This window comes from Pipistrellus hanaki, assembly GCF_964339955.1.
Source record: "Pipistrellus hanaki genome assembly, chromosome: 10".
Classification (NCBI taxonomy): Eukaryota; Metazoa; Chordata; class Mammalia; order Chiroptera; family Vespertilionidae; genus Pipistrellus; species Pipistrellus hanaki.
In genome coordinates, this window is record NC_140512.1 from 10,027,767 (window position 1) to 10,040,419 (window position 12,653).

The 12,653-nt window shown below is 38.3% G+C and overlaps 1 protein-coding gene across 7 annotated transcripts in view; it reads left to right on the forward strand.

Moving 5' to 3' along the window:
* Window positions 1–12,653, forward strand: part of BBS9 (Bardet-Biedl syndrome 9) — a 283,053-nt gene that overhangs the window by 137,315 nt on the left and 133,085 nt on the right. For all 7 annotated transcript variants that reach the window (XM_084896844.1, XM_084896846.1, XM_084896850.1 and 4 more), the window contains exons 17-19: window positions 902–997; window positions 7,057–7,229; window positions 9,980–10,132. In XM_084896844.1, coding sequence (XP_084752970.1) covers window positions 902–997; window positions 7,057–7,229; window positions 9,980–10,132 — 422 coding nt within the window. The remainder of the gene's footprint in view (window positions 1–901; window positions 998–7,056; window positions 7,230–9,979; window positions 10,133–12,653) is intronic.

The window sequence follows — 12,653 nt, forward strand, 5'->3', positions numbered from 1 at the left end:
TGGAAGTTGAAAATACCTATATTCTAGTTCTTTCAAGCTTCCTTCAGTTTTTGGCTGAAATAGTTCTATATGGAGGACCTTTCCTTATGTACTAGGGTTATGTGGTGCATACGTAGGATCACCAGCATAAATGCATGGTTCCCTGTGTTTATTACTGATTTTTAAAATAATGAGCTGCCTGGCTGGTATGGTTCAGTGGTTGAATATCAACCCATGAGCCAGGAGGCCATGGTTCGATTCCAGGTCAGGGCACATGGCTGGGTTGTGGACTTGATCCCCAGTGTGGGGTGTGCAGGAGGCAGCCAATCAATGATTCTCTCTCATCATTAATGTTTCTATCTATCTCTCCCTCTACTTTCCTCTCTGAAATCAATTAAAAAAAAAAAAGTGTTGATTTTCTATTCCTCCAAGACTGATCATTTGGCTTTTTTTTTTTTTTTGTATCAACACAAACACAGGCCTTTAATTAGATTTGATGTGTTTCACTCCATTACAGCTATTATTTTTTGATACTGAAATATTTTCACTTCTGGTCAGTGACAGTCTCTTTTAATTGGCTCTGCTAGTTTCACACAACTCTGCTAGTTTCTGGTCACTTCCTTGCTTCTGTGCCAGGCTCACCTGTGCATTTCCTACCTTAGACCTAGAATGAACCAGCAGGAGAAAGGAAATGAGATTTCAGAGAGTTCTTATGAGGCAGAAATTTTAGCAACTGGAAGCTAACATGAAAATCAGTGAATCTAATTCATGCTTGGGGTTAAACATGACTAGTGACATAAAACATACTTGTCATCAGCTAAGTTTCCTGTTTCAAATACTGTCTTACCTCATGGTTATGTAAGGTGATTTCTCCCCCTCCCCCCACCTTTTTTTTTTTTTTTTTTTTTTTTTTTTTTTGCAGGCTTTGCCAATCAGTCCGAAGAGGAACAGGTGAATGTGATGGGTTTTCGGTTCTTAGGTGGTTCCCAAGTTACTCTTCTTGCTTCTAAAACCTCGCGTAAGTAAACCATGGAGTTATGGCTTTTGAAATTTTTTATTAAGTGCACTACATCATCACCAAGGGTTTCCGCAAAGGGTGGTGTTCAGCTAAATGTTGAAAAATAAGAGCCATCGTATTAAGTACATAGGACATAAAAGCTATAAAGCTAGGTCCTATTTTATTAGAGACTTATCTTTGAGGATGAGGATAGTTTGAGGGAGGAATTTAAAGGATTTAAAATGTTTATGAGATAGGTATATGTTGAAATAGATTTTAGGGACTATCAGAAAACTGGAATTAATTTTTATGTGTGCATATATTCTTATATTCTTTTTTTAAAAAAAAATCCTCACCTGAGGATATATTTTTATTTATTTTTAGGGGGAGATGAGGAGGGGGAGAATGAGGAAAAGGAGGACGAAGAGGAGGAGGGAGAGAGAGAGAGAAAAAAAGAGAAAGAGAAACATTGATCAGTTGTTTCCCATACATGTCACAACCAGGGGTTGAACCTACAACTTAGGCATGTGCCCTGATCGGGAATCAAACTGGGAACCTTTTGGTGCACAGAGTGTCGCTCCCACCAGCTGAGCCACCTAACCAGGGTGACACCATTTTGTTTTGATTAGCTTTAATCTTCACTTGGATGATGGAATAATTTTTGTACATTTCTCTTGTTAAACTGTTCTCTTTAGTTAAACTAAAAAATTGTTGCCAACAGGTCCTTGGAAAATTGTACAAATCTGTTTGACTTCAGTTTATGATGCTGTATGATGAGTCAGCAATTGAGGTCATTTAAAAAAGGCAAGAAGTGATTCCATGTGATAAATGGGGATATTTATGTCCTAATGCACTATGTTTATTATTTTTTTAGATAAAGTGACTGTTAGAGCATTGCTGTAGCGCATAATTACTTTACCATTCTGTAAATATCATGAAATATTCAGCTATTTAGTAACATCTATCTGAATAGATGGCTGTGCCATAGTGCAGGCTGACAGGCTGAATCATGGGATAGAACAAGACTTTTTAAATAAGGAGCCAAATGAACTGTGTCAACTGAAACCTGAAGAGTAGCTGTTACAATTCCCTGGTGGTATTTTTTACTTCAATGACACACAGAATTCTACCTAGGAAGTGCCCTTGGTGATGAAGGGAGATAGATATGAGAAAAGTACAGTTTTCTGGGGTTGAGGTAGATGTTGGTGCTCCCTATTGCTCTTACCAGAATATCCATCCCCAAGAAAGGAATGAGATGATTTGTACCCATTGTGTGTCTGGCATTTTTCCTTTTTGTGATTCTGAATCGAGGATGTAATTTCTCTTCTAAATTATCACAAAGACAACTCACTTCTTTAATAATGTCTCTAGCCCAGCTTGTGTGGCTCAGTGGTTGATTATGGTTCGATTCCCAGTCAGGGCACATGCCCAGGTTGCAGACTCAATCCCTAGTGGAGGGTGTGCAGGAGGCAACCGATCAATGATTGTCATCATTGATGTTTCTATCTCTCTCTTCCTCTCCTTTCATCTCTGAAATCAATAAAACATATATTTTTAAAAATAATGTTCCTATAGCTTATCTTTATAATTTATGAGTATCTAATTTCAAAGAGCTTAAGCAATTGCAAATAGCAAATTTATGTGGCCTTGTGTAGGTCTTTGGGAAAAGAAAAGTAATACAATGAAAAATTATCTTGAAAGATGTGAACATGTTAGAATGAGGGATTGAATTGAATACGATTAAGTTTAAAAGTTCTTTGCTTGTCTCTTGATTGTTTGGCTTCATGTATAATGAAAACATTGTAGAAATGTATGTGAGTAAGGGTTGGGCCTTGAGAAAAATTTTATTTTTAATCTGCTAAAAGAAAGATCTATAATCTTTTAAAATAAACTTATTTATTGAAATTAAATTTATTGGGGTGACATATGTAATCTTGAAACATATTAACCAACATATCTTCAGAGGAAAGCATGTGAGAGGCTTGCTCTTGCCTCTGTTCATTTTGAAGTCAGCAGACATCCTATCTAATAAAAGAGTAATATGCAAATTGACTGTCACTTCAACACACAAGATGGCCACCCCCATGTGGACACAAGATGGCCACCACAAATTGATCAGCAGGGGAGGGCAGTTGGGAGGGATTAGACCTATAAGGGAGGATAGTTGGGGAGAACCCAGGCCTGCAGGGGAGGACAGTTAGGGGGGACCGAGGCATGTAGGGAAAGACAGTTGGGGGGGACCCGGGCCTGCAGGAGAGGGCAGTTGGGGGGAACCAGGTCGGCAGGGAAGGGCAGTTAGGGGTGACCAGGCTGGCAGGGGAGGGCAGTTAGACGTGGATCAGGCTGGCAGGGGAGTGGTTAGGGGATAATCAGGTTGGTAGGCAGAAGCGTTTAGGGTCAATCAGGCAGGCAGATAGGCTAGCGGTTGGGAGCTAGCAGTCCTGGATTGTGAGAAGGATGTCCCATATTGGAGAGGGTGCAGGCTGGGCTGAGGGACACCCCCTGCCTTGTGCACAAATTTCGTGCACCAGGCTTCTAGTGTTAGATATAAACATTGGTGGCTCTTGTGGAGCTCTTGGACATGGGAGAAACAGATAGAGAACCAATACTCGAGCTTGGTATGCTGATAGAAACCCACTTCAGGTGCAATTGCAGCCCAAAGGAGTAAAGTTCCATAAGATATTTTATTTGTAAAAGATCTTGAAGGATGAATAGGAGATTATTAGGTGAAGAGCACTCTACAAAGAGGAAAAGGTGTCCTCAGATGCTGGATAGAGTGTGGGGTTTTAGAAATCAGGAAATTTTCTTCTGTGCTGGAAATTTTATATAGTAGTGGCTTTGTGGTAGTTTTTCAATGAAGTAAAAAAAAAAAAATAGAGATAAGTGTAATGTAATGACCAAATCCAAAGTCCCTGGAAACCCACCCCCATGCCACTGTATGCACTTTAAAGTATGCAGTGAGTCATCAATTTATTACTGTTTTATATTTATCTTAGAACTTCTTAGCTATATTATCAAGGGACAATGGCCAAATTATATAAATCCAGCTTGGAAAAAGCCTTTTTGAAAAGTAAATTTAGAGAAATCATCTACAGTTTCCACTAATATCGAAGAGGTTGTATATTTAGAATACTTATACTAATATCTACTGAAATTGTTTATATTATTTTCTCAAACTTCTCGGTTCCAAAAGCCTTCATCTGCCTTTCCATCTCGCATTTAAAAATTTCCAAATAGTATAAATTATACTGATGCTTTGTTTATGACATGAATACAAACATTATTTATATTGATGAACTTCAGATGTTCTGACATGAATAGACACTGACGTGATGCATTTTTGTGCCCTGCTTAGTTAAACCCATTATTTTCTCCATTTGTAGCAGAGTGGAATGGCAATTGACTGCACTCCAGTCATCTAAATTTATTCATTTGGAAGCTGGAATGGTTATTTCCACTGAGCTGCTATTACAAGATGCAAAGGAAAAAGGACAAAAAAAAAAAAAAAAGTAAATTGAATGTTCATGTTGGCAGCTATTTTAATTATTAGTATTGTAAGGGTGTATTTTAAAATACAACTTTCTTCCTTCATGTTATATTATAAATAGATTTTTATTTCTCTTTTCCATGAAATGCAGGCTCTGGAAAGTTTCCAGGGCAATGCTAACTATTTTGAAACACAAAAACTGAGAAAATACGTAATCATCAAAAGATTACCTTATAAATCTTTGACTCATTAATTCTTGTTGATTTTTGGTCATCTGAAAAAAACAACTGAAATAATTGTGTTTATATTTCTGAATCCCAAGTATAATTTCTTTATTGAAAAAAGAAATTAGTTTTCTTCCCCCCTCCTCATGTATTGATGAAAATAAGAATATAATTAAAGCCCAAAATGTTAGAGAAAATATTACATCTATTTAGACGTTTATTATTTTTACATTCTATTATTGGCGACATTCATGCATTGTACTTGGTCATAGTAGTGTACTGTCTTAGTTCAGTTGGGCTGCTATAACAAAATACCAGAGACTTGGGTAGCTTTTGTACAATAGAAATTGGCTTCTCGCAGTTCTGGAGGCTGGGAAGTCCAAGATCATGGCTCTGGTACAGCTGGTGCCAGGTGAGAGCCTGCTTCAGGCTCACAGGTTCTGTCTTTTTGCTATGGCAAAGGGGCAAGAGAGTTCTCTGGGGTCTTTTTTATAAGGGCACTCATCTCTTTCATGAGAGATTCGCCTCATGACCTAATCACCCCCAAAGGTCCTACTTCCAAATACCATCACATTGGGCATTAGGGTTTACCATGTGCATTTTGGGGGGACGTAAACATTCATTCTATTTCAAGTAGCTGCGGGGTTTCTAGAAATTTATATTTGAAATTTTCATTGAGCTTTAGATTTTTTACTTGTTTCACTCCACACTTTTTATATCAGATAGTTTTAACTTTTAACCCTCATCAGAGGGCATGTTTTTATTGATTTTTAGAGAGAGTAGAAATGGGAAAGAAAGAGAGAGAGAGAAACATTAATGTGAGAGAAAAACACCAATTACCTTAGAAAAGAGTCCCGATTTGAAACTGAACCTGTAACCTAGGTATGTACCCTGACCAGAAATGAACCCTCAACCTTTTGGTGTACAGGGCAATGTGCCAGCCAATTGAGCTACCCAGCCAGGTCTTGATCAATATTTTTCAACATCTAATTGTGATTGATATAAATTTTATAATTCAAAGATAAATTGCATTTTTTATAGATACAGTAAAACCTTATGGACCTCGATTTAACAGACTTTGGATTCTAGTCTGTATGTCATATGTGAAAATGAACACTCTGCTAATTTAAAAACACTTTTAACCAAGATTTACTTATCTTAAATTAACAGGTTATTTTTTTGTTATGAATTCACTGTTATTTTTAACGAATTTTAGCAAATAGGCCATATGTTAGAAAGAACCCTGTAGTAATTTCATCCACATACATGGATATTACATGTCTACAACTATAGCCTACATATTTAAACCCAAGAGTACTACTTGTAAACAGTGTCCAGGAATGATCAACATGTGATTACACTGCATCCCTCATGGTAGCTGGTTCTGTTGTCACTTGATGTGACTTTCTGCAGCATTTTTTTTTGTTTTGTTTTGTTAATCCTCACCTGATTGATTTTTGGAGAGAGTGGAAGGGAGGAGGAGGAGACACAGAGAAAGAAACATCGATGTGAGAGAGACACATCAATTGGTTGCCTCCCGGGGATCAAGCCTGCAACCAAGGTATGTACCCTTGACTGGAATGGAACCTGCAACCCTTCAGTCAGTCAGTGGGCCAGTGCTCTGTCCACTGAGCCAAACCGCCTAGGGCTGCAGCAGCTTTAACGTGAGCAGGCGATGTGTCATGTGCGCTAGCCCTCACCCCAGCATTCCTTTTCTCTTCTTGGTGACTGGTGAATGCATTCATTGACTACACCTACTCAGTATAAATTTAAAATTACTGTGATACACACAGAAAACTTTTCTGTGAAATTAAACTTTTAATTTTACAAATGTGTCTACATAAGGAAAAACATGTAAATGAATTAATTTGTCTTTTTTTTTTTAACACACACATTCAGAAAGCCTACTTTATTATACTACTATAACGGACTTTCTGCTTTAATAGACACCCCCTGCCTGAATTGGTCCGTGGTATGGAAGTTTACTGTAATGATACGAGATTGTATTTTTACAATGGCTGTTTTCTTACCTTTAAAATAAAGTGTTGTTTGTTCTTTAGAAGGACTCAAATTTAAGTGTTTTTTTTCTTCTTCTTATTGTACTGTAACGTAAAAAGGACCATACTCTATAGGTTGGCACTGTGACTACATACCTTTGGCATTAAATTTGAAAATGTTAAGTGGCTGATGCAGAAAACCTCAATAATGCACTGGAAATATTTTTATCAAGCCAGTAGAAATTGTTTCTATATTCCATCAAAGAAATCTCTTTGCTTTTTGTGTTTGTATTCATTATCAGAGTTAGTGACAAGTCATGCATTTCCAGCTAGTAATAAGCATTTTTATTAATTATTTTTTCCCTCTCCTAGAGCGATATCGCATTCAGAGTGAACAGTTTGAAGATCTTTGGCTCATAACAAACGAGCTTATTGTCCGCCTTCGAGAATATTTTGAAAAGCAGGGAAGCAAAGATTTCGCTTGTTCTTTTTCTGGATCCATGCCCCTTCAAGAATATTTTGCGTTGATCGATCATCATTTTGAGGTGTGTATGATTAGAACAAACATCATTTTTTCAGCACATTAAAGCAAGACATGCTGCAGAAGTGAGAATTGTACGATTACACTATTAGGCCGGATGCTCCAACCTGTTCTTCTTTTATGGACGGCAGTTTTTGTGAATCTGTTCCTGCCCTTTTGCCCGGGTTTGTGATCCCTTGCAGACAATTAAGAGTGGCTGCCTGGAGCTAAGCATGTGGTGTTGCCTCAGAACAGGGCTGATTTAATTCTTCCACACGAGGACTTAACCTTTGACCCCAATAACCCAGTGTTGAAATGATTGGAGCTTATCGGCAGCCATTAGGCTAACTAACTGTAGCACACCATAAAGGAGGTGTGATTGTAAAGCAATGTGATTTTTCCTTTTTTTCTTAACAAGCACTTCTACATCTGATTGAGGGTGACCACATAAAATATTCGCCAGTATCTGGCACCATGGACACTTAGTAAAATGCTAAATGACTAAATGTCTAAGTAAATGAGATCTCACGGTAACTTTGTGGCCTGAATATTTCATTGTTTTAAAAGTCCCATGTGTGAAAAAAATTCACCAGGCTCTACTTATTTATTGGTCTATAGACAGACTTTCTAGGCAATTACAAAGGGGAATTCCAAAAGAATTTTGAACATCATTCAAGGAAGACAGAGTGACTACTTTTTAAGGACTCATTAGAATTTTGTATTTTTTAAAAAAAATATATTTCATTGATTTTTTACAGAGAGGAAGGGAGAGAGAGAGAGAGAGAGAGCTAGAAACGTCGACCAGTTGCCTCTTGCACACCCCCTACTGGGGATGTGCCTGCAACCAAGGTACATGCTCTTGACCGGAATCGAACCCGGGACCCTTCAGTCCGCAGACTGACGCTCTACCACTGAGCCAAACCTGTTTCGGCAGAATTTTGTATTTTTGATAATAAACTATGGTGTGTGAGTGTGTGTGTGTGTGTGTGTGTGTGAAAGAGAGAGAGAGAGAGAGAGAGAGAGAGAGAGAGAGAGAGTCACATGAATAGTCCACTTAATTTCAGTCCCTTTCAACATCCTAAAGGCATTGACTTCAAGCTGTAATAACTTTGTTTAATATAGTGTGAACATAAAGGGAAAAATTCAGTGCATACAATCCAATTACAAACAATGTCATTACCAAATAGAGTTGAACTTATTAGAGTTTCCCTTTGTATATGCTGATATTATTGACATAATTATTGATGAAGTATTACTTTTAAAACATTTTAGTTTTAAGAAATTTATCACAACTTTTGGTAAAGAAAGCTTTCCCCCCTTCAGGAGAATATTCTTGTATTTAGTTAATTCCTTATTGTTTCTAACATTGGTATTAAAAGAAGCTAATAAAATTCCAAGATTTTAAAATCATGTATTGGAAAGTATATATAATGAAAAGTAAGAAAGTTTGTTTTGATATCAGAAATGTTAGCTATGCTTGATTTCTGAACATTTTGGATATATTTCTTTCAGAACTAGTTATGGCTATTTTATAAGGTTGAATTAGTAATTCACATGATATAATTTCATAGAGAATTTCTTCTACTCTATGACTTTGACTAGCTTTCTTGTATCTTAATAGCATTAAATTTAAAACTTATGGAGAGAGTTACAGTGGAACGAGTAATTTCTGATTCTCATCCTCCAGTCTCCTGTTCGGTATCTGGTTTTGGTATCTGGTGTGTCTTTCTAGATCTAGAACTATTTCATGCCATCACAACTATGTCAAAAATACATTTGTTTTTAAAAAAACTGCATGAATGCTAGTATATTGTACATACTCTTATGTATTTGTTATTTTCTTTGTTTTATTTAGTGTATCTTCGGAGAGCCTTGCATATTAGTACCCAGTAGTCCTGCAAAATAGTCTTCTTTATTCATTTAACCTGTCCACTGTTGAGAATTTTGATTTTTAATAACATCTTACTGCAATAACAAACTATACTATAATGACTATTCTTATATCTACATTAGTTTTTGCAGGCATGCCCATAAGATCCTTGAAGTGGGATTGGTAGGTCAAAGGCTGTATGTTTGAGAGCTTCTTTGTATTAACATTTCTGTAAATATTGCTCATTTTTTTTATTGGTTTGTTGCTCTTTTTCTTAATGATTTGTATTGGGTGTGGTCCTTTTTCATTGATTTGTAGATGCTTTCTAGATATTAGTTTAGGGCATGACTTTTAGTCTGTGTGGTTATTGCTCTTTTTGCAGTTTGCTTTTTGTCTTATCACTTTACTCATAATGGTTTTCTTTTTTGTAAATCATATAGAATTAATTTTGCCAGTACTTTTATCACGTGTGTGTGGTTTTTGGATTTTGACTATACTCATATAGGTCTTTCTCATGCTGAGATTATATAAAAATTCTAATTTTTCTGGTACTTTTATTGTGTCTAAACTTTTAATTCCTCTACAATTAATTTTGCTGTAAATACTAGGGGAGAAATTCTTACACTTTCCCTGCATGTGTTTAATTAATTTCCTCAAGACATTTATTAAATCATCTATTTTCCCCCAGGCATAGTAGGCATCTTTACTAAATTTTTATTTAACCTACTCAACTGTATTATCTGTGTATTCATGTACCACATATCACTACTTTAATTCTTAGCTCTACGATATGTTTTTGTTTCTTCATGACTCTTTCAGACTTTTATTGGAATTTTCCGTATTTTTACTTTAAATATGTTTTGTTATACACGTTTAACCTGAAGTTAAGAAACTGTTCATTGCAGCTGCGGAAAAATGGTGAGAAGTTAGAGGAACTCCTCTCGGAAAGAGCTGTGCAGTTTCGGGCCATCCAACGCCGGCTGTTAACGAGGTTCAAGGACAAAACGCCCGCCCCGCTCCAGCACCTGGACACCCTGCTGGACGGCACCCACCAGCAGGCAAGTGCAATGCCAGGGGTAGTTCCTCCACCGCGTTCTGTTGACTTTGAAAATCAGGTGTGTTTTTTCAGAGTTAGCTTCCCTAGAGGAAAGAAAAATAGCTACTACGTAAACCTCAATAACTGTACTGACAATACATTTGCTGCTGGAAATCCTCACGGTTATTTGAAAAGTCTGTAACAGCCGAAGGGCACTCAGGGAAAAACACTGGGCTTTTTCCCCTACGACGGGGTAAGCACTCACCCACCGTGCTGTGACAGAGATTATGCTCCACAGGGTACGTGAGGTGCGGGGCTCATGGCTCGCCACAGACAACACAAATGCCTCCCGTGCAGGAACGGTTACGTGGCTCCTCACAGGCCTGATGGGTCTCTGGTCCACACTTCTCTCTTCTGTGCACTTTTCGTTTGGTTTATTTTTCATTGTTTTCTTTCCCCTCCTCATCCCGGGGATCTCTTTGTTGACTTGTCTCTCTCCTTCTCAGGCCCCCTGCCATGCCTACCACCCTTGGCCTGCACGCTGGCCGAGTCTCGTTTGTGATGAGGCTGGGTCTTTTTGTGGGCACAGTGGCAGAGGGGTGCTAACTCCAAGTGCTGGGCTTTTATGTTTTCTGCTTAGCCTCGGCATTGGTTTTTTCCATGACAGGTACTGTTACAGAAAAGATGATCAAGACCAGGGGTTTTACTTGAATCTGTATTTTTAATCCTCCATTCTGTTTAGATGAAAAAAGAGAATGAACAAGTTTTCAACAGGAAAATATGAATACTATAAGAAAATGTGACTTAGTTTCAATATAATTCACAATTCAATTTTATCATAAATATTCACATTGTTATAACTAGATATTGTTCTCTATTTTAATTATTTTTAGTAAAATTTTAATGACATAGTTAAATCATGAACATAATTTCCCAATGAAAATTATAAGATCATACATAAGGCTAAATTCTCCAGCTTGATTCTTTATCAAGTTTTCAGAAATATAATAACATTCCCTAACCCTTGAACTTAGGTGTTCTGTACTTTTGAATGAGAGAACCTTTTGTTGTAATTAGAATCTTATTCATTTATAATCAGTTGTGGTCTATGGACTTAAAGATTCATTAGTTTTGTCAAGAAATGCTCAAAGCAAGCAGAGGATTTGTGTTGTGTGCAGTATTTGTGTTGTAGTAAGGCTGCCTGGCTACACACTGACATGCTCAGTCCGGCCAGTTGTTTGGAGATGGACTTGCTGTCCAGTCTCCTTGTACACCCTCCCCTCAGCCCTGGCCCGGGTGGACTCACGGGACCCATGTTTGGTCTCATGCTCTGTGGTGACCATCTTGAAACCCCTAATGCAAATCAAACAAGAGGCCCCATATTCCCATGTTGCTCTGGACACCACTGTAATGGAGGTGGCCCAGGCGGTCAGGAGACTCATTTGTGATAAATAGAACAAGAAAACTGCGAGTTCCAGTACACGACAGAGTTCAAAGACAGAACAGAGTTTTAAGACAAAATGGCTTTATTACCACTGCCTCCAAACCACCTGCAAATCTCCCCCAAATGAAGAAACAGAGGTGCAGTGGGCATCCGTGAGAGCTCCTCTGGACAGCTCCAGGCTTCTTTCTGGGAAAGGCATCCTGGCTGAGTGACCCTGGATGACGGGGTTAGCTCACTTAGGAGCGCTGTTCTGCATTAGTTATCTCTAGGCACGTTGTGGGTTGCAGCCTCTCTTTAGACTTCCAACAGGTGGTCACCGGGATAAAAACCCCCATCAATGGCTATGAGTTTACGTGCATAAGGGGGTCAGTCAAGCACTTTTCTCCTGCTTTTAACCGTAAGGCATTTCCTACAGCCGTGTCTTTGGACAGTGACCGAAACTCACACGCCCACGTTATTGTTCTACTCTTTCTAGCACGCCAGTCTGTAGTCAGCCTGCTGCCACCTCACGCTCATGGGGCACCTGCCAGGCTGCTCTCCCCGGCCACCAGCTCTGAGCAGAAGGACCAGGGCTCTTGCTCTGGGAAAAGCATCTTGGGATTCTGACACAGCAAGGGCCTAGCCTCTCTGAGTGAGGACTTTTCAGTTGCTCATCATAATTTCAAGAATTTATTCTAAAATTTTTGGGAAAGGGGCTTTCTTTTTGAAAGACCTTTCGCTTTCTAGGTTTAGAGGTATAATGTTAAATGAAAGTAAGCATGTCGAGAATTTTTTTTCTTCTTTTTAGCAGCGAGACACCTAAATGTCATCATTTGTATAATTGGAATTACTGCCCTGTCAACCATCTGAATATGGTTGGAAGAACCTAAGAAAGGAAGTAAGGCAGGGGTGGGAAACGCCCATCTGGCCTGCCAAGGCGTTAGGGGGGAGTTCATTGAGTGTCTGACAGACACATCAGGCTGCTTTTTAAGTTAATAATTTTGTATGGCCCTTGAATGATGTTATAAATATCCAAATGGCCCTTGGCAGACAAAAGGTTCCCCACCCCTGAAGTAAGGGAAGAGAAGAGAAATTCATATTTATTGAGTATCTGTTGAGT